The 26,968-nt window shown below is 46.4% G+C and overlaps 2 protein-coding genes across 3 annotated transcripts in view; both read left to right on the top strand.

Annotated features, from left to right (window-relative positions):
• The first annotated feature begins 5,329 nt into the window (after nt 1–5,329).
• Nucleotides 5,330–13,085, top strand: pet117 (PET117 cytochrome c oxidase chaperone). The gene is made up of 2 exons (XM_085981967.1): nt 5,330–5,547; nt 12,924–13,085. Exons 1-2 carry the CDS (start codon nt 5,452–5,454, stop codon nt 13,083–13,085), a joined length of 258 nt encoding a protein of 85 aa, XP_085838093.1. The 5' UTR covers nt 5,330–5,451.
• Nucleotides 13,086–13,107: 22 nt separating this feature from the next.
• Nucleotides 13,108–26,968, top strand: part of kat14 (lysine acetyltransferase 14) — a 63,844-nt gene continuing 49,983 nt past the window's right edge. The window contains exons 1-4 of one of the 2 annotated variants that reach the window (XM_085981962.1): nt 13,108–13,549; nt 22,299–22,420; nt 23,289–23,387; nt 23,609–23,730. In XM_085981962.1, coding sequence (XP_085838088.1) covers nt 13,282–13,549; nt 22,299–22,420; nt 23,289–23,387; nt 23,609–23,730 — 611 coding nt within the window. In that variant the 5' untranslated portion in view covers nt 13,108–13,281. The remainder of the gene's footprint in view (nt 13,550–22,298; nt 22,421–23,288; nt 23,388–23,608; nt 23,731–26,968) is intronic. The other variant, XM_085981963.1, reaches the window with a different exon arrangement.

Here is a 26,968-nt window from a genome sequence, read left to right on the forward strand (position 1 = left end):
GGTGGTGGAGTCCGGGTCTCCCGTAACCGAAGTCGGAGGCGTCCAAGATGGCGGACAAAATGGCGGCGCCCACGGTCCCGATCCCCACGCGGCTGGGGGAGCCCAAGATGGCAGACAAGATGGCTGCGCCCACGGTTCGCACGCAGCGCTGCTGGCGTTAGCGGTCTTCCCTTTGCAGGCGCTAACGTAGTGACCTTTCTTCCCGCAGCCGGAGCAGGTAGCATTCTTCGCGGGGCAGCGTGCTCTAGGGTGTTTAGCTTGGCCACAAAAATAGCATTTTTGTGCCTTGGACATCGCTGCAGCAGTCGGAGGTGGCGGTCCCATGGCCCAAGATTGCGGCGTCCACGGCGCGGGGCGATGAGGGGAGAAAGCGTCCATATTTCTGTGGGCCGCGTCGAGCGAGAGGGACACTGCCTTTGTCAGGTCTATTTCACCCTTCTCCAGCAGCCTCTGCCGGGAGTAGTCGGACCTTAGACCCGCAACGAAAGCGTCTCGTATCAGTCCCTCCACATGTGCCGCGGCCGATACTTCCTTGCAGTCGCAGCCACGTCCGAGTACCCGCAGTGCCCGTAGGAAGGCTTCCACCGATTCCCCGGGCTGCTGTCTGCGAGATCTTAAAAGGTGCCTGGCATAGACCGTGTTAACCGGGCGTGCATACTGCCCTTTCAGTAGGTCGATAGCCGCCGCGTAGGTCGTCGCATCTTGGATTAAAGTATAGACTTGGTGGCTCACCTTCGAGGCCAGGATTTTCAGTTTATTTTCATCAAGAGTCACGGTCGAGGCTTCCAGATACGCCTCAAAGCAACGCAGCCATTGTGCGAATTTAGTCGACGAACCCGCTTCTTGGGGGTCTAGGTCCAGGCATGTTGGTCTGAGGGCTCGCAGCAGCGCCTGCTGCTCAGCGTTTTGCGCCATCGGTTGATCAGCATCCGCAGCCAACATTTAACTTTGGTAATAAAATTGATGCACTATCAATTGCTACAAAAGACTGGAGATTGAGAAAGTAATAAACAGGCTTTTATTACCAAAGAACAGAGCATGCCTCTTGTGGTTGCCTGGTATCCAAAAGGGCCGGAGGCTTCTGAGCAGCGACCTTTATACCCAGCCATGAGGGTGGAGCCAGGGGCGGAGTCAGCTGAGGCATGCACAGACAAGTACAACAATATGCAAGAGTGAACAACAGTACTAACAGTGAACAACAGTACTAACAACAGTGGTGAACAACAATACTAACAACAGTGGTTTACCACACCATGAAATGACACGGGGATTTGCAAAATGTTATCGCTGCGGCAGAACAACCCATGACCAGAAGGACTGCTGGTCCAAGGACAAAATATGCAGGCAATGCGGAAAGACGGGACCCCATTGCACGAGTTTGCAGGTCTGGGAAGAAGACCAACGACAACAAAAAGGCTGCTAAGGAACCATACAGGAAAGTACAAAAGACGACGGACAGTAGTTCCGAAGACCAGATGAGCGATAGTGAATCCGGGAACAAGAGACTAAGCTGTCTCAAACTTCACAACGTAATCGCAAAAGAGGATCACCGAACCATTTGGGTCACCCTCACGATAGCAGGGTCCCAAGTCAAAATGGAATTGGATACAGGATCAGCGCTAACCGTCATGAATCGACGAGACTACGAGCGGCTATTCTCACACATACCCTTGAAAGAGACATCCATTTTCTTGAAGACGTATACGGGGCAAAAAGTATACCCCAGAGGAAAAATAAGGGTGCCTGTCGAATACAACGGCAAAGAAAGACAGAAATTGTATCTGTACATACTGCAAGATGGTGGACCACCGTTATTGGGGCGTGAATGGATCAGAAAGATAAGTTTAGACTGACACTCCATTCAGGCACTGACGGTGGCTGGTAAAAAGGATCACGACGTCACTCCTGGACGATTGTCAACAATCTTAGCTGACGCCAAAGAGGTATTTCAACAAGAACTGGGAACACTTAAAGGCGTAACCGCCTCGATAAAAATAGAAGAGAATGCAATTCCCAAGTTTTTCAAAGCAAGACCGGTACCATATGCAATTCGCCCAGCCGTCGAGGCAGAGCTGGAGAATCTGGAGAATGCAGGCGTGTTATCTAAGGTAGACTGGAGCGAGTGGGCGACACCCATCGTTCCTGTCATGAAGAAAACGTTAAACAATAAGCCTGAGGAGCCAAGGAAGGTTCGCATCTGTGGGGACTTCAAGGTGACGGTGAACCCAGTCCTTCACACAGTACAATATCCTCTTCCAAGGATAGAAGATATCTTCGCCTCACTATCTGGAGGGAAGCGTTTTACAAAAATTGACCTAGCACAAGCATATTTGCAGATGGAGGTTGAAGAATCCTCTAGGAAGTATCTCACGATAAACACTCACAAAGGTCTTTACCAGTATAATCGACTGGTATTCGGAGTAGCATCAGCTCCGGCGATATGGCAAAGAGCGATGGAACAAGTCCTGCAAGGAATTCCGGGGACTCAGTGTTACTTGGACGACATCCTGGTGACAGGTGAAGATGACAGTGAACACCTTACCAACCTAGAGCAGGTGCTCACTAGACTACGTGAACATGGGCTACGGGCCAATCGCCCCAAGTGCGAGTTTTTTAAGAAACAGATATCGTATTGTGGCCACGTGATTGATGAAGAGGGGTTACATAAGTCCCCTGACAAAATTGAAGCGGTAGTTAAGGCTCCAGCGCCTGAAAATGTGTCGCAACTGAGGTCATTCCTCGGATTGGTGAATTACTACCATAAGTTTTTGCCGAATTTGTACACAATTCTGCACCCACTGAACGCCCTACTACAAACGGGAGTAGCATGGAAATGGAGCGATGAATGTAAGCGGGCCTTTCAGAAGAGTAAGGACCTAATCACTTCAAGATAAGTATTGGCTCACTACAACCCATCACTACCGATAAGACTGGCGTGTGATGCGTCTCCCTACGGCATTGGGGCGGTACTGTCACATAAATTCCTTGATGGTTCAGAGAGGCCGATAGCTTTTGCGTCACGCTCGTTAACTTCAGCCGAGCGCAACTACGCCCAGATTGACAGAGAGGCCCTCAGCCTGGTGTGGGGGGTGAAGAAGTTCAATCACTACCTGCACGGTCAGAAATTTACTCTACTTACTGATCATCAACCTCGTCTCCATTTTCAACCCTCAGAAGGGCGTCCCGATAATGACAGCACAACGGCTACAGAGGTGGTCCCTTTTCCTAGGGGCACACCAATGTGACATCGAGTACAAAGGAACTAAACAGCATGGGAATGCTGATGGATTGTCGTGCCTACCGTTGCCGACGGTGGAAGAAGAACTTGCAGTGGATCCAGTGGAGATATTCCACTCGACCATAGTCGAATGTCTCCCTGTGACGAATGCAAACATAGAAAAGGAAACACGAAATGACCCGACACTCTCCTGGGTCTATGATTTAACGGTGAAGGGATGGCCAGCACATGGCGAACCACTGCTGCCAGCATTCTCGCCGAGAAGACAACAGCTGTCAGTGTGCAGAGGAACCTTGATGTGTGGATCCAGAGTAATAATTCCACCCAAATTGAAGGATAGAGTGCTCAATGAGTTTCATGAGGGTCATCTGGGAGGGGTAAAAATGAAGAACTTAGCCAGAGCATTTGTGTGGTGGCCGGGAATCGATAGAGAAATCGATGAGATGACCAAGAGCTGTACAGGATGCCAGAAGGTCCAAAACGCCCCACCACAAGCCCCTCTACATCCATGGGAGTGGCCCTCATCTCCATGGCAAAGGGTGCACATTGATTTTGCTGGTCCATTTATGGACTCGATGTTTTTAATTGCGGTGGATGCACATTCAAAGTGGCCAGAGGTAATAAAAATGTCCTCAACCACCACAGAAAAAACTATCACAGTCTTACGAACCATATTCGCCAGGAATGGGCTGCCTGAACAGATTTGCTCCGACAACGGACCACAGTTTGTGTCTGAAGAGTTCCGGAGGTTCTTAAAGAACAATGGTGTTAAGCATTACACATCCGCCCCATATCATCCAGCCACTAATGGATTGGCCGAGAGGTTCGTTCAAACATTCAAGAAGGCTATCAAAGCAATGTGTAATGAAGATATACCCCTACAGCACAAGGTGGATAACTTCTTGTTTGCCGACTGGAATGCGACACATGCGGTTACCAACCAAACTCCAGCCATGATGTTCTTCAATCAAAGACTACGATGCCGCTTCGATTTGGTTAAGCCAAGCATCAGAAGAGATGTGGAGAACAGGCAGTTTCAGAATAGGAATGAAAGGCCGACCAGGAGTTTTAAGATAGGTCAAACAGTTTTGGCCCGGGACTACCGCACAGAGAAATGGCAGCCAGGAACGATCTGTACACGGCAAGGACCTCTAATGTATACCGTGGACGTTGGAGAGAGCATTGTAAGACACCATGCTGACCAGATTCTAGAGTCACTGGAAAACGTCAACTCCACACCACGATCTGATACACCTGGCGATGAAACCGACGTACCAATTGCATCTACCTCAGAATCGGTGATATTGGAAGCAGACGAACCAAACAACGACATTGATCCCGACCCAACGTTGCCAGAAGAACCTGATACCCCAAAGAGGCGTTATCCAGACAGAATCAGGAAGCCTCCTCAAAGACTGAACTTATAATTGCTTAACTTCAACTAATGTATCTAGCAACTGTAATTGTAAATATGTTATTTCATTGTTAATCGAATGTTATGTACTGTTTAGCTAAAAGGGGAGGAATTGTAGTGTATGTACTTTGCAGAAGGAACTATATTCTGCAGCCCCTGTATACTGCAGTACCAGTAGTGACCACCCCTGTATATAAGCCTGTGTAGTAACATTTGCATAGTAGTTCCAGGTTGCCTCCATTCAGTAAAGACCTGTTATAACCAACTCCTGCAGTCCGTGTCTCAATTATACATGGACATAATACAGGGTACTGAGTTTGGATAATCAGCCATGATCGCATTGAATGGCGGAGCAGGCTCGAGGGGCCGAATGGCCTACTCCTGCTCCTATCTTCTATGTTTCAGTCTCTCCACATAACTGAAGTCACTCACGTTACTCCCTGCTGGCAGTGCCCACTCGCAGAATAGTCCTTTTGGTTTGCATTCCAGATCACAACAACTGGCTGCGTTATAAAAAAAATCTAATTTGCCCTCTGGTTCTTTTGCCCATGATCTTAAATGCAGCCTTTGCCACAAGAGCACCAGAGGAAGCCCCAGACTTTGCCCAGTTGCTTTGGTGCTGTTACTCCTGTTTGGGACCTGCCTCTCGGAGCCCAAGGTTTCCATGGTGATGACGTTTCCGTCTCGGTTGCTCGCGCCTGGGGATCCACGTTCTCCGCGCTCGGCCCGTCAGGCCTGGAATCTGGAGCTCGGCTGGCCAGGTCTCGGTCTCCATGGTGACGGTTTTCCAGGCCGCAGGATGTCGGCGATATCTAAGGTGGTACTCGGCGTTTCCTTGGCGTTGACGGCGGGAACCGTGGCAGGAGTGCACCTGAGGCAGCAGCTGGACAGAGAGGTCGGTCTCTCGGTGGCGGCGCTGAGAGTCTAGGCCAGAACGCAGCCTGGCGCTGGAGTTTCAATCTCGCACCCGCTCCCAGCGACCGGAGCGGGGTAAGGTGGCAATGGTGCCCTTTCGGCGGGGAAGGTGTATTGAATGCCGGCGGGGGGCGAGGTTGAGGCGACCGTTGGGCCACGTGAGGTGGGGGGGACAGTGCGCTCCGGAGCACGAGCCGCCGACCCGCACTGAGCTCCCTGATTGGATCAGCGCGGCCGGCCATTGTGATCAGCCTGGAGACGCCCCAGCACCGGGCGGGAGGCTTTGCTCACCCAACACAAAGACTCGCATTTATAGAGCGTCTCTCAGGACCTCAGAGCGTCCCATAGCGTTTCACAGGCAATGAAGTACTTTTGAAGTGTAGCCACTGTTGTAATGTAGGAAACGCGGCAGCTAATTTGCGAACAGTAAGTTCCCACTAACTAGCAATCTGAAAATGACCAGATCGTCTGTTTTTATTTTTAGTGGTGTTGGTTGTAGAATAAATATTGGCCCAAAACACCAGAACTCCCCAGCTCCTCTTCAAATAATGCATGGGATCTTTTACTTTTTTCCTGAGGGGGCAGACAGAGCCTCCTCGATTTAACGTCTCATCTGAAAGATGGCACCTCCGACAGTGCAGCACTCCCTCAGCACTACAGTGTCAGCCTAGATTTGTGTGCTCAAGTCTCTGGAGTGGGACTCGAACCCATGAGCTTCTGACTTGGAGAGGAGACCAACTGAGCCACGGCTGACGCTTTCAATAACCACAACTATCCAAGTTTTTGGTCACCTGTTTTAATATCTGGCTTAGTTTCAAATTGTGTTTGATAATCGCTCCTGCCAAGAAGTGTCTTGGGTTGTTTTACTACATTAAAAGGCACCAAATAAATGGAAGTTGTTCAGCTAAACCTTCAGAAATCACTGATTAGGCCCCAGCTGGGCGTATTGTGTCCAAGGTTAAGGTGAGATTTAATAGAGGTGTTCAAGGTTACGAGGGGTTTTGATAGAATAATTAGGGACAAACTGTTTCCACTGGCAGGAAGGATGGTAACTCGAGGACACAGATTTAAGGTAATTGGCAAAAGAACCAGGAGAAAGGAGAACTTTTTTACATGGCGAGTTGTGATCTGGAATGCACTGTCTGAAAGGGTGGTGGAAGCAGTAACTTTCAAAAGGGAATTGGATAAATACTTGGAGGGAAAAAAATTGCAGTGCTCTGGGGGGAGAAAAGAGCAAGGTGAGTAGGACTAATTGGATCGTTCTTTCACCGAGCCAGCACAGGCACGGTGGGCCGAATGGCCTCCTTCTATGCTGTACAATCCCTAACCTTATCTCTATCCTTCACCCCTATCCTCCCCCTGTCCCTAACCATTAACTTTAATCCCTAACCCAGAATTGTGTGGTATCAATAGTCACTCCGATTTTAAGGTAAAAGCAAAACAGAGAAGGCTAGGTACAGTCAGTCTTTTGGGTTTGTACCCTTCTTCACAACACTACGTACGGGCCTGAAACCCGGGCTGTTCTCTCCACAATGCTGACTGATCTATTGTTTGTTTACAGCCCTTTCTGCTTTTGTTACTAAGAAATCTATATTTACCCAATTCCACATAAGCGTGTACCCAACTTAACTATGTCTAGAGGTTTAGGCACAGGGACCCTCCAGTTTGCGGGGTGGGGGGGAGGTGTGGGGCGGGTGGTGCTGCGGGGGGAGGTGTGGGGCGGGTGGTGCTGCTGCTGGAGGTTAACCTGCCTGCCTGGTACTGCTGCTCCAGCTCGGACCACCTTACAGCACTAGGTTACTGGATAATCTGGAGCTGAATGGGAAGCATCCCAGCCCCTGGAGACAGGTCTAACCTTCCAGATCCCATCAATGAGTCAGCTTGGCTGGCTAATTATCAGCTACTCTGCCTGGCTCAGTATCTGATTATCAAGTCTGTCATACAGGATTGCCCTGTCCAATCTTCCATCATGAGGTGTGTCATCTACTTAAGTCAAAAGGGTGTACAGATAAACCCAGCACCTATAGGCTGGTCAGTTTAACCTCGGTAATGGGGAAGCTTTTAGAAACAATAATCGGGCAAAATTAACAGTCACTTGGACAAGTGTGGATTAATTAAGGAAAGCCAGCATGGATTTGTTAAAGGCAAATTGTGTTTAACCAACTTGATCGAGTTTTTTGATGAGGTAACAGAGAGGGTTGATGAGGGCAATGCGGTTGACGTGGTGTACATGGATTTCCAAAATTCGACAAAGTGCTACCTAATAGGCTTGCCAGCAAAGTTGAAGCCCATGGATTAAAGGGGATAGCGGCAGCATGGATACGAAATTGGCTAAATGACAGGAAACAGAGTAGTGGTGAATGGTTGTTTTTTGGACTGGAGGAAGGTGTTCCCTAGGGGTCGGTACTAGGACCACTGCTTTTCTTGATATATATTAATGCCTTGGATGTGGGTGTACAAGGCACAATTTAAAAATTTGCAGATGACACAAAACTTGGAAGTATAGTGAACAGTGAGGAGGATAGGGATAGACTTCAAGAGGACATGGACAGGCTGGTGGAACGGGCGGACAGGTGGCAGATGAAATTTAATGCAGAAAAGCGTGAAGTGATACATTTTAGTAGAAAGAATGGGGAGAGGAAATATAAACTAAAGAGTACAATCCTAAAGGGGGTGCATGAACAGAGACCTGGGGGTATGTGTGCACAAATCGTTGAAGGTGGCAGGGCAGGTTGAGAAAGCAGTTAAAAAAGCTTACGGGATCCTAGGCATCATCAATAGAGGTATAGAGTACAAAGCATGGAAATTATGATGAACCTGTATAAAACACTGGTTCGGCCTCAACTGGAGTATTGTGTCCAATTCTGGACACCGCACTTTAGGAAGGATGTGAAGGCCTTAGAGAAGGTGCAGAAAAGATTTACGAGAATGATTCCAGGGATGAAGGACTTCCGTTACGTGGATAGACTGGAGAAGCTGGAGTTGTTCTCCTTAGAGCAGAGACGGTTGAGAGGAGATTTGATAGAGGTGTTTCAAATCATGAGGGGTCTAGACAGAGTAGATAGAGAGAAACTGTTCCAATTGGCGGAAGGGTCGAGAACCAGAGGACACAGATTTAAGGTGATTGGCAAAAGAACCAAAGGCGACATAAGAAAAACTTTTTACGCAGCGAGTGGTTAGGATCTGGAATGCACTGCCTGAAAGAGTGGTGGAGGCAGACTCGATCGTGGCTTTCAAAAGGGAGTTGGATAAGTACCTGAAAGAAAAACATTTGCAGGGCTACATGGAAAGGGCAGGGGAGTGGGATTAGCTGAAGTGCTCTTGCAGAGAGCTGGCATGGGCTGATTGGCTGCCTTCTGTGCTGTAACCATTCTATGATTCTAATCCCGAGGAGATCTGAACTTTCCTTCACACTCCCAAGGAGAATAGTAATAAGTTAGTTATTAGATAACTGACCAGAGTGGGTTTGAGTCCTTACTAGATGGACAGTAGCTACCAGAAACATCACCTGCTTGGCACTGAGCATCTCAACATAAAATGAGTGTGTGCATTAGCACCATCCTCCTGACAACAATAGGAGTACGTACATCATACCCCCATTACACAGTGGCTCCATTAATTGAAGGTGGGGAGCTTCATGAACAAAAACAGAAAATGCTGAAAACACTCAGCAGGTCAGGCAGCACCTGTGAAGAGAGAAACGGTGGTAATGTTTCAGGGCGATGACCTTTCATCAGAACTGGGAAAGGTTAGAGATGTAACAGATTTTAAGCAAGTACAGAGGCAGGGGGGTAGGGGGGAGGAAAGAACAAAAGGGAAGGTCTTTGATGGGGTGGAAGGCAGGAGAGATTAAATGACAAAAGGGATGATGGTGAAAGGAGATTAGAATGGGACAACATTCCCATAAAGTCCAACATAAAGAAACAAAAGAGGAGTCTAGAAGAGGTGTAAATGGGAATGGCAGAATCCTCAATGGCATCACCTGAAGCATTGGAAGATCATTGCTTGGTTTTCCTTGGTTTCTATCACCAGCATAGTACAGACCATGTGTGGATTCTTGTACAGAAACTCGATTCCGGGGACTAACTTGGGCAGTTCTTCCTCTCTTTTAGCATTAGAGGGATGACGTAGCCCAGAGTACCTTCCATTATTGTATTGTTCAATTTGGACTCTTTGGAAACCATATCTTAAAAAGCATATTATAGGCAATAAAAACAGGAAATGCTGGAAATACTCAGCAGGTCAGATAACATCAGTGGAGAGAGAAACAGAGTTAACGTTTCAGGTCGAAGACCTTTTGAGCCACCTTCTGACCTTTATCCCCCCCCCCCCGGCTGTCCAACCTGCCCCCGCGGCCAAAACTGCCAAACGCCTTCCCAAATTCTTCCTTAGGCTGAACCAGACAGTGCACGACTGCTGACTTCCACCTTTGCACCATTGCTCACCAACACCCTTACTTCACCGCTGCTGAGACATTCATACATTCCATGACTTCTTCAGTTACCAGCAGTCCTTCTCAGACTCCAAACCTCTGCTGTCTGCATCTTGTCCCACACAGGCCTGATCATTCATCAGCCCATTGCCACTGACTTCTGTTGGCATTGAATTAATCCTCGTTCTCATTTGCCAAGCTCTCCATGGTATCGTTGTGTCCCATCTCTGCAGCACCCTCCTTAGAACATAAGAACTAGGAGCAGGAGTAGGCCGCATTGCCCCTTGAGCCTGATCCGTCATTCAATACGATCATGGCTAATCTTCGACATCAACTCCACTTTCCTGCCCGATCCCCATATCCCTGGATTCCTCGAGTCCAAAAATCTATCTATCTCGGCCTTGAATATACTGAACGACCGAGCACCCACAGCACTTTGGGGCAGAGAATTCCAAAGTTTCACAACCCTCTGAGTGAAGACATTCCTCCTCATTTCAGTCTTACATAGCCGACCCCTTATCCTGAGACTATGTCCTCCAGTTCTAGACTTTAAGCCAGGGGAAACACTGGCTGGAATTTTCAGAGGTAAGAACGGGTGGGTTGGGGGCATGGGAGAAGTGAAAGTTGTACAAATGTAAAACCCGACCCCAACTTGCCTCCAAACCGCCCACTTTCACCTTTCATTCAGGAGGGATGGTGGGGGGGGGGGGGCTGCCAACCCGCTGCAAGGAGGCGGGTTTGGAATTTAAGTATTATAATGAGGCCTGAAGCCTCTACTTTAACCTGCTTTGCAGGTTTTACTGCAGGCGGCTGGGGATCCTGGGGCTCGGGATTCCTGGTGGCTGCAACGAGGCAGCCTCAACCTTGGGGAGCAATCCTTGTGGGCCTGGAGGAGCAGGAGTGCTTCCTCCCGGTCCCCCAAGCACCCCCACCATCGGCCTGCCCCTCCCCGGGCCTGGAACACCTCCGGGTTTCACGCCGCCTCCCGGGTCCCTTCCACACCGTGCGGGTGGGACCCGGAAAAATCCAACCCAATCTCTCAGCATCTACCCTGTCAATCCCCCTCAGAATCTTAGATGTTTTAATGAGATCACCTCTCATTCTTCTAAATCCCAGAGAGTATAGGCCCAATCTACTCAATTGTGTCCTGTCCCATTCCCTTCAGCCCGCTGACTCTGTGGGATAACCTTGTTATCTCCTAGTGGGTGGTTCTTGTCTTTTGCTGGAAGGCAAGAAACGGGAGAGAGAAAAAGGCGGCATCTCAGCTCAGTTAACACCTCACAGGGAAAGCTAGGAACTGAGGTCCAGGAGTACGTGCAGCTACCAAAGTGCCACAGACTGAAGCAGAGATGAGCCCCTGAGTCTGTAACAATTACCGCTGGGCTAAAAAATGCAACCCACAGGATAATTGAGGGGTTCTGTTGCTAATGATGCCTGGTATTGAGATACATGCTCTTTCAATGAGAGGGGGTCCTAGTTTTTTATGCATAGAAAATGCAAGAGTGATTCGAGGGATTTAACAAGTGAAGAGCATATCTGTAGTTACAGAAAAGTGACTAGGTTTCTAGCGCTGAGTTATATTAAAGGTTCTGGTTAGCACTGGTACCTGCTTATAATCCAGTGCAAGTGGGTAACACCAAATTCTATTTCCTGTTTCCACTATCTGGAGAGTGAAGCTTCATGCACGTGTACTTAAATCCACACACTGATCATTGGTCTCCAACTGCCACTGAAAAGAAGCAGCAGGGGAGTTGGTACTTTTCTCACATTCAAAGTTTGATGTGGCCCAGCGAAGTTCCCGCTCTGCCATTTTAGTTTAAAAGTTGGCATCACAAGTTGGAATCCGACTGCAGCTGATGGAAAGTAAAATGGGCAAATGGTGAACTGATGCCAGTTCACCTGCTCTTGTACAGTGACTGTTGCAGTTCTGGAAAGTGTAGTATAATAATTGCACGATAAAATGTACTGCTGATGCCAGGTAAACTGTATCTTTGTTCAGTGTCCTCTTTTTATTCAGTTGAATGGATATTTAAGGAACATTTTATACTTGGATCAGGAATCACAGATGTAAGGGGATGTGATCTGGATTGAGATGCTATTCTTTTGGATCAGGTACATGCTAAAAGAAAGAAAACATTTATATAGCGCCTTTCACAATCATTGGATGTCCCAAAGGGCTTTACAGCTAGTGAAGTACTTTTGAAGTGTAGTCACTGTTGTAATGTAGGAAACATGGCAGCCAATTTGCACACAGCAAGGTCCCACAAACAGCAATGTGATAATGACCAGATAATCTGTTTTTAGTGATGTTGGTTGAGGGATAAATATTGGCCAGGACACTGGGGAGAACTCTCCTGCTTTTCTTCGAAATAGTGCCAAGAGATCTTTTACGTCCACCTGAGAGAGCAGACGGGGCCTCAGTTTAACGTCTCATCCGAAAGACGGCACCTCTGACAGTGCAGCACTCCCTCAGCACTGTATTGGAGTGTCGGCCTGGATTATGTGCTCAAGTCTCTGGAGTGGGACTGTAGCTTCTTCGTTTGTACTTGCTACGGGCTTTTGTGAATCTAGTGAAATAATGGATTATAGCCAGATTTTATTGAAAGGTTGACATTCTAGCCTCAAACATTTTGATCAGCCCTTGTACACAGGTTGACAGGAAGCGTGATTCAAAGGGTCCAAGTACAATTGTACCAGTCACTGCACCCTGCAGCATTTTAATTAGTTAAACTTGCTCAGCCAGTAGTAAGGAGTTCCAGTGAGAAATCGCATCTCTGGGCTTCCGAGCTCAAACCTTCAGTCACTTGAGCGATTGGGATGTGCTTCTCTAAAGCTGCTTTGTAATATTCAGCAAATGAATGTAACAATTTTTATTGACTGCCAGGCAAGCTTTTGAAGCTAAATCTTTCTTTTTCTTTCTGTAGAGGTTGCGAGAAGGCGTTTTCAGAGATCTTGCACGACAGGAGCGCAAAAAAGAGAATCTTCGAGTCCTGGAGGAGCAGATTAGTCTGACAAAGAAACTGGAAGCAGATCGACTTCAGCGAAGCACCTTGGTCCCCGGGAGCTCTCAACAATCTGAAAAGTAGTAGTCTCGTTTTTTGAATGTGCATCAATGGCTTTGGATGTTTAATAGATGACAGATATTTTTCCCCTCTGTAACTGTGGAAAAAGACTTGATAGAATTAATTAACTTTAGATGAATAAAGCTGCTCTTTGGATGGCTGCTGTGCGTATCTAGCAGTTGACCCTTTCTAGTGTAAACTCTGCCAGAGGTTTGGGAAGATGGAAGATAACGGGGAGACAAAAAGCTTAACTGCTCGCCAAATGGAGGACGAATGTGCACGAATGACTGCCTCCGAGGGTTTGGAGGAAGGAGAGGTTGAAGGGGAAACTCTACTGATAGTTGAGTCAGAAGACCAGGCCTCGGTGGATCTGTCCCACGATCAGAGTGGGGATTCCTTGAATAGTGAACTAGGCGATGAAGGCGAAGTATCCTGGACAGAAGAGATGTCCTATTACTGTGACAAATGCCAGAAGTGGATACCTGCAAGTACGTATGCTACTCCTGAAACATCTATAAGAGTAAGAGTAATGCCTTTTGTTAGTGTGAGATAAGGGGGGTAGAATTTCCGCTGGGGTTCCCTGATTTCCCTCAAAGTTACGGTGGAAAATTGGACGAACCTCTGGGGAAATTACTGGGGAAGCTGTTAAGTGGCAAATGCAAGGTATGAAATGCATTGGAATTTCATAAGCTAATGTGTTTTGTGCACTCACACTTGGAGTTTGTAGCCCAATAAGACATTTTGGCAACTTTAGGGATATAAAGAGACAGCCACTTGTAATTTTTTTTGAATATATACATATGTGTGTGTGTATGTATGTGTGTATATAATCGACCTTCTCTTTGTTCTTGTGAAAATTGAGACATATGATCCATAAATCATACTGAGTTACAGAAGGTAAGACAAAGGAAAGTGCCATTTGTAGACTGGGTGCCCTTTCCTGAAAAAGCTACTGCGAGCTATTAGTCTCCAGCCCTGATTATTCAGTGGAGTGGCCCTGACACCATTGATTGCCTCCATAACTAACATTACCAGAGTAGCTTGGGATTTTGCATAGGCCTAAAATGGTAGGTTCCCACAAGGTTTGAAAATTTGCTGCAGAAATCCAGATCTCCCTGAATAAGTGAGACATCGCGGCCATTTCATTTTTTTAAAAAGAGAGAGATGGGTAGAAATTGGTATGCTTGGCGGCCATTCTCCGGGTGTAAAATAGGTGCAAATCAAAACAATTTCAGTGAGACGATTTGCGCCCAATCTGCACAGCCGTTGGTCCCACTGCTAAATTCGTGGGGCCCGATAAATTGGGTGTCCCAGGCGGAAGCCGAAAGCTAGTTAACAGGTAGTTAACAGGCAGAAAAAAGGATTATCCCCTTTTTGCCCTCACAAGTGCGAGCTTCCCGAAGGCTCCGAAACCCGCCAGGTCAGCGAGGCGAGTAGTGGGGTTGGGGGGGGCGGGGGGGGGGGGGCGGTGGTGCAAAAGTGTGCTGTGAAGGTAAGTGATGGGTGCATGAGTGGAGAGGTGAGTATCTGAGGTAAGTGCAAAGTATTAGTAAAAGTGTACTTACCTTTTTTCCTCCCTGCAGGCTTCAGTTGATGTGTATGCGGAGAGTCTCGGACCTCCGTGTTGGAGATGAGAGATGGCCGTTGCATTCTCAGATGCAACAACCATCTCATTTCTGTAAAAGAAAGAAGTTTGATGTGGTCTTGAATTCAAGACCTCATCAAACTACAGAGAATGTCAGTGTTTGACAACTTCACAGAGTTGTCAAAACGATGACAATTCATCTGTCAAAAATTTTTGACAGATGAAACGTCATATGTTGATGTTCTCTGCAACCGGCTTTCCCTTAATTGGCCTGCTAAGCCCGCTAAGGTCAATCAAGGCAAAATAGCGTGGGTTGGCCAGAAGTTGATGGAGGCGGGACTACAACCCAAAAAGTGGGAGTCCTGCCTCCAAAAGCTACGCATTGAGAAAATCACCCCCAAAGTGTTGTTACTGAAGATTTGTGTAAGGAAATCCACATCCTATCCCGACAGCATAAACATCATATGTGCAGTAGCGCTTCTGTTGATTTCAGTGGGTGAAAGGAAATACCAATGCGGATACCCTCTGCACCCAATTCAAATAATGGACAAAGCTAGGTGCCGACTGCTTGTACAAGCTAGCTTAGAGTTCAGGATCAGAAAGACTGAATTTTCCAATCATGACACAGGTTTAGTTGTAAAATACTGTGATGGATGTACACAAATATCATTAGATTCATTATTTGAATGATGTATGCGTATGTCAAAAATCAGATACACATGTTTGATATCCATCGATGGTTATAAATAAGATCTTGAAGGATCTACATTTTTTAATTTGTGATATGCATGGTTTCCTCTTCCTTTTTATTTCCGTTTCCTCCTCCACCCCTCCTTTCATGACGGCACTTGCACGTGGCAGGGTGCGGTTCCATGAGCGCTGGTTCTTTTCCAGTGTCTCGCCCAAGTGGCCGTTCTCAAACTATTTGACCATAAGGTGGCGTGGGGGGTGTAGGTAAAACGGTCACCGTCACGCTCAAACTCATCCTCACCCAGTGTCCACTTCTCGCTTCCAGCAGGTACCCTGGAGAGCAGGAGCTGGGGCTGATTGTTGCCTCCCTAAATCAGAGCCAATTGGTGCAACTCCAATGGCCGGTCCAGCAGATAGCAGCCAACTCGACACTGACCAGGGATTGAACCTGATGCCGCCTTGGTCTGTGTGGATCAGCTACTCAATGTCTTAACCACCTGAGCTGTGGGGGATTTGAATACAGTTCCTGGCAAGCTGTGGCTCAGTGGGTAGCACTCTCTCCTCTCAGTCAGGCCATGGGTTGGAGTCCCACTCCAGAAACTTGAGCACAAAATCTATGCTGACGCAGTGTAGTACTGAGGTAGTGCTGCACTGTCAGAGTTGCCATCTTTAGGTTGAGACGTTGAACCGAGGCCCCACCTGCTCTCTCAGGTGGATGTAAAAGATCCCATGGCACTATTTTGAAGAAGAGCAAGGGGAATTCTCTGGCCAATATTTATCCCTCAACCAACATCGCTAAAACCGATTATCTGGCCATTTATTTCAGTGCTGTTTGTGGGAGCTTGCTATGTGCAAATTGGCTGCCATGTTTCCTACATTACAACAGTGTCTACACTTCAAAAGTACTTCATTGGCTGTAAAGATTCAGGGCTAGAAATTGGCCTACTTAGCACCTCCCGTTATCGCCTCCCGGGGCGATAATGTGGCACTAACGACTTGCCGGACGCGGTGAGATGAACGACTCCTGTTAACTTGGCCGGGAAGTTTGCGGCAGCGGTAACACTCTGCGCCACAATCTCCTGCACCCGGAGACTGTGACGTCATTGCCGTGCGCATCGCCCCGGTAGCAGCCCGGACCTGAACTTCGGTTCCGCCCCCTGCAGCATCGCCGGGCGAAAACAACATCTGCAAGAGGCGTTGTTCGGGAGGCGGAAGTTAAAGGGGAGGTTGTTGAGGTAAGTAGCAAAATTTCGTAAATGTTTTTTCTTCTGTTTTAAAAAAATCTTTTGGGCCACGATCGATTAGCCCAGCACTCTGCTGAGGTGCATGGGGCTGATCGGGTCAGATCGCGGCCATCCGTCGGGGACCAGCTAACTGGTCCCAATGCAGATCCTGCAGCGATGGCCTTTCCCTTTAAGGGAGGGAAGGAGTCTTCGATCACGGCAGCGCTGCACGGGACATTGTGCAGCGCTGCACGGGACATTGTGCAGCGCGGCACCACAACCACCCCACCTGCGGCCTTTACCGCTCCAGGAAGGAAGTGGAGCGCTTGATTTAGCGCTCCACTTCCTTCCTGGAGCGCAAACACCGAATTTACAAAAAGCTGGGATTCATTAGCGACTGGCACTAACTTTCCCAGCTTTCAAAAGTTACCGCCCCCAAATGGGGCGAGACCGAATTTCTAGTCCTCAGGATATTAATGGGAACTGATAGGGTAGATAGAGAGAAACTATTTCCGCTGGTTGAGGAGTCTAGGACTAGGGGACATAGTCTAAAAATTAGAGCCCGACCTTTCAGGAGTGAAATTAGGAAACACTTTTACACACAAAGGGTGGTAGAAGTTTAGAACTCTCTTCTGCATACGGCAATCGATGCTATATCAATTGTTAATCCTAAGTCTGAGATTGATAGCTTTTTGTTAACCAAAGGTACTCGGGGATATGGGCCAAAGGCGGGTATATGGAATTAGATCACAGATCAGCCATGATCTCATCGAATGGCAGAACAGGCTCGAAGGGCTGAATGACCTACTCCTGTTCCTATGTAAAGTGCTTTGGGACATCCTGAGATTGTGAAAGGCGCTAATATAAATGCAAGTCTGTCTTCTTTCTTTCACTCTGCACCTGTCCACACCATACCACATATGGAAGTGCTTGCTGCAGACACTAACGTGGAGACATTTTCCATTCCCCAGTGATGACATCACTCAGCTTAATGAGCCATCAATACACAGATTTTAGATGAATAGATCACCAAGAGAGCAGCACCAGATGGAGCATGACCTGTGATTTTGCAGTCACACTGCAAATTGCACTGGTATGAGATGGTGTTTGGGGTAGGGTTGAAGGGATACAGATACGCATGGTCTGACCGAGATCAGATCAGTTCTGTTTGAATGTTAAAAATACAGGAAGACATTAATAAACTTGCAGAGTGGGTGTGTAATTGGCGAATGAACTTCAATAGAGATAAGTGCGAGGTGGTACATTTTGGTCGGAAGAATAAGGAGGCCACATACTCCTTGGAAAATAAGTGTCTAAATGGAGGAGTAGAGGGATCTGGGGATACAGATACACAAATCATTAAAAGTAACAATGCAGGTTAATAAAGCCATAAAAAAAGCAAACAAAGCACTGGGGTTCATTTCTAGAGGGACAGAATTGAAAAGCAGAGAAGTGATGTTAAACTTGTAGAGAACCTTGGTTAGACCACACTTGGAGTACTGTGAACAGTTCTAGTCTCCATTTATTATAAAAAGATATAGAGGCACTGGAGAGGGTGCAAAAACATTTACTAGGATGATACCAGAATTGAGAGGTTATACCTATCAGGAAAGGCTGGGGCTCTTTTTTTTGGAAAAGAGAAGACTGAGGGGTGACCTGATGGGCCTTTAAGATTATGACAGTATTGAATAGGATAAATGTAGAAAAGCTATTTCCACTTGTAGGGGGTGACCAGAACTAGGAGTCATAAATACAAGATAGCCACTAATAAATCCAATAGGGAGTTCAGGAGGAACTTCTTTACCCAGAGAGTGGTTAGAATGTGGAACTCGCTACCACAGGAGTAGTTGAGACGACTAGCAGAGAAGCTAGATAAGCACATGAGGGAGAAAGGAATAGAAGGATGGGGGAGGCTCGTGTGGAACATAAATACTGGAATAGACCTGTTGGTCCGAATGGCCTGTTTCTGTGCTGTACATACTTTGTAATACATTAGATTCTTAGTAAATGAGAATCAGGTAAATCTTAAGTGAGGTGTTCAGAAAATTCCACTGTGTAACCTTTTGGGATATCTCGTAGCAGGGCTTTACATTGTTGAGTATTAACTGCGTGAGCCTCTCTGCAGTAAGACGTTGACAAAACAAGAGTGGCGTCCCTCGCACAGCCTTACATGAGGTAATATTTTGTCAATCGCCTTGCTGCTGTCACATGCTGGGGCTCAGGATGTGGTCTATTTGTAAGTGTCCACAATCACTTTTCATGTATTATCTGTGATGGCTCCTATTTACACCAGAGACTGAATGCAGGGTGCTTCATCATTTGTTATTTGACTTTTCATGTCTGAAGTACACTGATGTTTTACCTTATGCTATGCAATCCAGTGTTGCAGTAGAATTTGAGTAAAGTGTGCTGCACATGTACATTTGTACATGATGTGTAAATGAATCTCACTATGTTCATTTTGTCCAAATAATGTCGAATTCTGGGCACCACACTTTAGGAAGGATGTCAACGCCTTAGAGAGGGTGCAGAGGAGATTTACCAGAATGGTACCTGGGATGAAGGACCAGTTATATGGAGAGACTAGAGAATCTGGGATTGTTCTCCTTAGAACAGAGATGGTTGTGGGGAGATTTAATAGAAATGTTCAAATTTACGAGGGGTTTTGAGTAGATAGAGAATCTGTTTCCACTGGCAGGAGGGTCAGTAACCAGAGGACACAGATGTAAGATCATTGGCAAACGAAGTGGGGAGATGAGAATTTTTTTTTAATGCAGTGAGTTATGATGATTGGGAATGCACTGCCTGAATGGGTGGTGGAAGCAGATTCAATAGTAACATTCAGAAAGGAATTGGATAACTACTTGAAAAGGAAACATTTGCAGGGCTACGGAGAAAGCAAGGGGGTGGTATTAATTGGGTCGCTCTTTCAAAGAGCCAGCACAGGCACGATGGGCTGAGTGGCCTCCTTCTGAGCTGTACGATTCTATGATGTGTGAACAATTCTCACTATGTTCATTTGAACTGTGAGTTACATTCAGCACCACATTTATAGATTTTGCCCTTCCAAATGTGACTTGTGTCAGGAGACAATATTTGGAGCACCTAACACTATGCTGAAATCTTGCAGCTTGCAGGTCTATCACTGGTAGTGGTGGGATCAGTTTGAGGCAATAAATTCAGAGTACCAAGTTGAAAAAGAACATGTGAAACAATAAAGCATACTTGCTAAAATGTGACTTTTCCTACAGTGTTTTTCTGCCCTTACACTAAATTGACCATGGGACAACACTGCAAGAAAGATGAAAGAAAGACTTGCATTTCTATAGTGCCTTTCACAAGCTCAGGATGTCCCAAAACGTTTTACAGCCAATGAAGTACTTTTTGAAGTGTAGTCAATGTTGTAATGTAGGAAATGTGATTGCAAATCTATGCACAGCAAGATCCCACCAGCAGCAATGTGATAATGACCAGATAATCTGTTTTAGTGATGTTGGTTGAGAGATAAATATTGGCCAGGACACCGGGGGAGAGCACCCCTCCTCTTCTTTGAATAGTGCCATGGGATCTTTTACTTCCACCTGAGACGGAAGGCAGGGCCTCGATTTAGCGTTTTGTCCAAAAAGTGGCACCTCCAACAGTGCAGCACTCCCTTGGCCTGGATTATGTGCTCAAGTCTCTGATCCCTGACATCAATTGCATTCAATAGGTCAGTAGATGAATAATAATCTTCTAGTGTTTATATAGCAACTTCAAGTCACTTCACACTAGGAGGTCAATCAGACAGAAGCAGCAGTAGGAGGGTAGATAATACTGTCAAAGAGGTAGGTTTTAAGGTGAATTTCAAGGTGGGGAGAAATGTAGCAGGATGAAGAGGTTTTGGAAGGATGTCTCCAGAGTGGGGGCAAGGTGTCTGAAAGCTCTGCCGCTGATAGTGGGGTGAGGAGAGATCTGAATTGGTAAAGCAGAGGGTGCAGCCAGGAACTTGGGGCTAGAGAAGGTTCATTAAAACAGATTATCTGGTCATTATTTCATTGCTGTTTGTGGCACCTTGCAGAGTGCAAATTGGCTGCCCCGTTTCCTACATTACAACAGTGACTACTTCAAAAGCACTTTGGGAAGTCCTGAGGTTGTGAAAGACGCTATGTAAATGCAAGTTCTTTCTTTCTTACACAACACTATCCCTGTGCCACAAAGCAAATGATGTCCGTCAGATTTTGGTTTCAGCTCTTCTAATGTTTATACTGGCACACAATCACTGGAAAAGGGCTAAAAAAAAGAAACACAAAGATCAAAAAAGTGTTATTCGTAACGTTTGCATCAGTCAACACACATATCCATGGGCTTAATAACACTTTCATGAAGCAAAACAGTTTTTTTCTCCTTGGACTGCGTATGTAATTTGATAAACTCACCAATGTAAAAAGTCCTATGGTCTTGGAAATGCGATTCAGAAAAAGCTTTTTTTTTAAAGTTGCTCTTTGAGCATATGTGGCAGCACGGTGGCATAGTGGTTAGCACTGTTGCCTCACAGCGCCAGGGACCCGGGTTCAAATCCGGCCTCGGGTGACTGTCTGTGTGGAGTTTGCACATTCTCCCCGTGTTTGTGTGGGTTTTCTCCGGGTGCTCCGGTTTCCTCCCACAGTCCAAAGATGTGTGGGGTTAGGTTGATTGGCTATGATAAAAATTGACCCTTAGTGTTAGGGGGATTAAATACGTGGGGTTACGGGGATCGGGTGGGATATGTGTCGGTGCAGGGGTTACGGGGATTGGGTGGGATATGTGTTGGTGCAGGGGTTACGGGGATCGGGTGGGATATGTGTTGGTGCAGGGGTTACGGGGATCGGGTGGGATATGTGTCGGTGCAGGCTCGATGGGCCGAAATGGCCTCTATCTGTACTGTGAGGTTTCTGTGATTTCTGTGATATGGTGTAAATGGAGGCAGTGCCTTGGCTGGGGCAAGTGTTTGAGGAGTGTGCCATCGAGGTGTTTAAAATGTTAAAGCGATTCAATAGGGTAGATACAAAGAAAGTATTTCCTCTGGCGGGGGAACACACTCATAAAATTAGAGCTCCGCCATTCAAGAAAGAAACCCGGAAGCACTTTTTCACACAAAGGGTAGTAGAAATCTGGAACTCCCTCCCCCAAAACACTGGATGCTGAGACAATTGGAGCTTTCAAGACTGAGATTGGTGAACTTTTGTTAGTTAAGGGTATCAAGGGATATGGAGATGAGGTGCAGATCAGCCATGATCTGACTGACTGGTGGAACAGTCTCGAGGAGTTGAATGGCATATTCCTGTTCCTATGTGCTTGTATATGCTGCCTGGGTGCTGGAATTTTTGCACTGAAAGACCCCCAGAGGCAGCAACAAATAAAAATGCCAGCTTTTGTTTTGAACTGATCCGAATGAGAGCAAATCACTTACTTTAAACGTGGCCAGGAGTGAGGCACGAGATCTACTTGCGAAATTGACCATAACGAAAGATGGGAAGGAGCACTTTGGGGTGACGCACGAGATGTGCCGATAAGCATGAGGTGTCTCAACAGCCTCACTTGTGGAGATTGACATCTTGGAGCTTGTCGGGATGTATACTGTACGTTGTGTAATGCTTTGATTTGGAATATTTTGTTACCTCGCGAAAGAGGTTGCTTTTTTTTTCCAGTTTTGATGTAAATCAGATCCTCTCTTTCCTTCTTTCAATCCCATTATACTTTTTTTCCTCTTTCTCTCTCCAGCTCAGTTAAGGGGAGAGCATCCCAGTTACTTGCGGGGTGATAACTTCTTCCGATTCAGTTGTTCAGACTGCGTGGAAGATGGGAAGGAGCACTTCGAGAGACTGAAGCTTACATGGCAACAAGTACGTATGATCAGTGAAAGTATACTCCGTGCATTTTATATACAAGTACAAAATACACCCATGTGCATTGGTTATCTCTTCGAGATGTTTAAAATGTTAAAGGGATTCGATTGGGAAGATACAGAGAAGCTATTTCCTCTGGTGGGGGAATCAAGAACGAGGGGGCAAAATCTTAAAGTTGGAGCTAGGCCCTTCAGGAGGGAAATCAGGAAGCACATTTTCACACACAAGGTAGTGGAAATCAATAACTCTCCCCCCAAAAGGCTGTGGATGCTGGGACAACTGGAGCTTTCAAGACTATTGAGAAAAGGAACAGAAACCAGCTATCTTGTCATTTTTGGAGCCAGAAAGGTAGCCGATTTCAAATTTTGAGAATCAGATTTTCCCTAAATTTGTTTTCCTAATTCCACGTGCACCTTCATCCCTTTTTGTTTTATCAGAACAATGTACAAGGTTCTACAGCTGCTTAAAACAGTTAATTGTCCCTGTGTATCATTCCTAGCCTCCCCAAATGATGACTTCTCCGACAGAAACAATCACTGTTTAGTGAGTTTCATTTGCCGACATCGCTAAAGATGGCATAAAATGTGATCTGAATCGAGCTAGTGGTTCAGCCAAGCAAGTGCAGGAAAAATAGTTCCTTGATTTGAGAAGTAGCTTGAGCACTAGCAGGCAGTTAGCCTCTGGTTTCAAGTTTTAGTCTGTCCTTTATGCCCCATAATCTGAAGCTCATGGGTTCAAGTTCCACTCCAGAGACCTGAGCACATAATCTAGGCTGACACTCCAGTGCAGGGCTGAGGGAGTGCTGCATTGTTGGAGGTGCCATTTTTCGGATGAGACGTTAAACAAAGACCCCGTCTGCCCACAGGTGGACATAAAAGATCCTATTGTACTATTTTCAAGAAGAGCGGAGGAGTTTTCCCCGGTATCCTGGCCAATATTTATCCCTCAACCAACAGATTATCTGGTCAGTATCACATTGCTGTTTGAGGGAGCTTGCTGTGCACAATTTGGCTGCCGCGTTTCTTACATTACAACAGTGACTACACTTCAAAAGTACTTAATTGGCTGTAAAGCGCTATGGGACGTCCTGAGGTTGTGAAAGGCACTATATAAATGCAAGTCTTTTTTCCATAGGCTCCTGTGTGATGTAAAGTTTGATTTAAGCCTGTGCTTTCTCTCTCTCAGGTTGTGATGTTGGCCATGTACAATTTGTCATTGGAAGGAACTGGTCGCCAAGGGTACTTCCGCTGGAAGGAAGATATTTGTGCTTTTATTGACAAACACTGGGCCTTCTTATTGGGAAACAGGTAAAATACGCACAACACAGGCATGAATTCAGCCTGCAGAAGATTCGGTGCCCGAAAAATTGTAACCCTCATGTGGTGTTGCGACAGTTGAATTCTAATAGATTAAAGTGTTGCCGTGTTTTTCCCTAGTGTACTCATTGGTTTATGAAGCAGTATAGTAACTGTGTTTACCGAGCATTTCCAACACACAGGTGCAATATTCAAACAGCATAATAGTAAAGGAGTGCGACAATTCAAAGCAAATCTATAAGCAGCCACTTGTATATCTTTAATTTACCGCTTAAGCACTTGTCAAATGCTGGCCATTGCTGTTATTAGCTGTTCAAATGTAGGTCATTCAGGCACTCCTGTACATTTCTTATCATGCTACTCAGCCAGGCATGAACATGAGAATTGGATGTAAAAAGAGAGGATGAAATAATAGTAGGTTTTATTAGAAATGGTCCTGACGAATTACAGAGAGTCACGTTTCTTGGAACAAATATCTGGTGCTCGCTGCTTCCATTCCAGTTCCGCAGTACTTTCTTCTTCCTGTTTTCCATTCAGAATCCCTTCCTGTCTAGTTAGCTCAGCGGTTACCCCTTTTCTGTCATTTCTAGGTCTTCTGACACTAACAGCAGTCAGGGAGGTTAATGTTCAGAGGTTTCTCCCTTTATCCACACAAAATGGATGCCATTTTTTTTCCTGCTGCCTGCTCATTAGCAAAGTACCATGGCAAACCCGGCAGCACATTCTGCACAGCGGCATATAGAAAGGTAATGAATTCCCCCCTCAGGAAACACAATCATCTCTTAATTGTTAGATAGTACAGTCACTTTCTCTTGCGATTTTTCTAAACACCAGTGGAATCTCCCATGGCGTCTCTCTCTTACCTGAGGGGTTGAACTCGGGTTCCAGTGAGGTTTTGGATTGAACATAAGAAATAAGAGCAGGAGTAGGCTATACGGCCCCTCGAGCCTGCTCCGCCATTCAGTAAGATCATGGCTGATCATCGACCTCAGCTCCACTTTCCCGCCCGATCTCCATATCCCTTGATTCCCCTAGAGTCCAAAATTCTCTCTATCTCAGCCTTGAATATACTCACAGACTCAGCATTCACAGCCCTCTGGGGCAGAGAATTCCAAAGATTCACAACCTTCTGAGTGAAGAAATTCCTCCTCATCTCAGTCTTAAATGGTCTACCCCTTGTCCTGAGACTATGCCCCCTAGTTCTAGACACTCCAGCCAGGGGAAACAACCTCTCAGCATCTACCCTGTCAATCCCCTTCAGAATCTTGTGTTTCAATGAGATCACCTCTCATTCTTCTAAACTCGAGAGAGTATAGGCCCACTCTACACAATCTCTCATCATAGGACAGCCCTCTCATTCCAGGAATCAATCTAGTGAACCTTCATTGCACTGCCTCCAAGGCAAGTATATCCTTCCTTAGATAAGGAGACCAAAACTGTGCACAGTACTCCAGGTGTGGTCTCACCAAGGCCCTGTACAATTGTAGCAAGACTTCCTTACTCTTATACTCCAACCCCCTTGCAATAAAGGCCAACATGTCCTTTGCCTTCCTTATTGCTTGCTGTACCTGCATGCTAGCTTTCTGTGTTTCTTGCACGAGGATACCTAAATCTCTCTGAACACCAACATTTGAAAGTTGCTCACCATTTAAAAATATTCTGTTTTTCTATTCTTTCAACCAAAGTGAATAACCTCACATTTCCCTACATTATACTCCATCTGCCACCTTACTGCTCACTCACTTGGTCTATCTGTATCCCTATATTACCCCCAACACCATGAGCCCTAATCTTGTGTAAGAACCTTTTATGTGGCACCTTATTGAATGCCTTTTAGATATCCAAATATACTACATCCACTGGTTCCCCTTTTATCTACCCTGCTAGTTACATCCTCAAAAAACTCTAATAAATTTGTCAAGCACGATTTCCCTTTCATAAAACCATGTTGACTTTGCCTAATTATGTTATGATTTTCTAAGTGCCCTGATACTACAGGTAGACTACCCTTTATCCGAAAACCTCGGGACCAGCTGTGTTTCGGTTTTCGGAGAATTTCGGATTTCGGAAGTGGGTCGGCGGGGGTCGGCGGGGGGTCGCGCGCACGACTTATGCTGATGCTCAGCGTAAGTCGGGGGGGTCGGCGGTGGTCGGGGCTGGCGGGGGGGTCCGCGGGGGGTCGTGCGCACAACTTACGCTGACGCTTGGTGGGGGTCGGCGGGTGTCGGGGCCGGCGGGGTAGGGTTTCGGTTTTCGGAAGTTCGGATAAAGGGTAGTCTACCTGTACTTCCTTAACAATGGATTCCATCATTTTCCCTACGACTAATGTCAGGTTAACTGGCCTGTAGTTCCTTGATTTTTCTCTCCCTCCTTTCTTGAATAGCGGTGTTACATTTGCGACCTTCCAATCCGCTGGGACCACTCTAGAATCTAGGGAATTTTGGAAGATCATAGAAAAATAGAAGATAGGAGCAGGAGTAGGCCATTTGGCCTCGAGCCTGCTCCGCCATTCAATGAGATCATGGCTGATCATCCAAGTTCAGTACCCTGTCCCTGCTTTCTCCCCATATCCCTTGATCCCTTTAGCCTTAAGAAATATATCTTAACTCCTTCTTGAATATATTTAATGAATTGGCCTCAACTGCCTTCTGTGGTAGAGAATTCCACAGGTTCACCACTCTCTGGGTGAAGAAATTCCTCCTCATCTCTGTCCTAAATGGCTTACCCCTTATCTTTAGACTGTGACCCCTGGTTCTGGACACCTCTGCCATCGGGAACATCCTTCCTGCATCTAGTCTGTCTAGTCCTGTTGTGCACAAGGACACCCAGGTCTCGTTGCACTTCCCCTTCTCCCAATCTATTGCCGTTCAGATAATCTGCCTTCCTGTTTTTGCCACCAAAGTGGATAACCTTGCATTTATCCACATTGGGCAGATGCATAGCAGATGCAGTATAATCACCCAATCTGTCCAAATCATACTGGAGTTTCTCGGCATCCTCCTCACAGCACACACGCCCACCCAGCTTTGTGTCGTCTGCAAACTTGGAGATATTACATCTAGTTCCCTCGTCTAGATCATTAATATACATTGTGAATAGCTGGGGTCCTAACACCGATCCCTGCGGTACCCCACTAGTCACTGCCTGCCACTCGGAAAAAGACCCGTTTATTTCAACTCATTGATTCCTTTTTGCCAACCAGTTCTCTATCCAAGTCAGTACCTTACCC

Source organism: Somniosus microcephalus, chromosome 3, assembly GCF_052327205.1.
Source record: "Somniosus microcephalus isolate GS21.2 chromosome 3, FLI_Smic_1.0, whole genome shotgun sequence".
NCBI classification, from domain to species: Eukaryota; Metazoa; Chordata; class Chondrichthyes; order Squaliformes; family Somniosidae; genus Somniosus; species Somniosus microcephalus.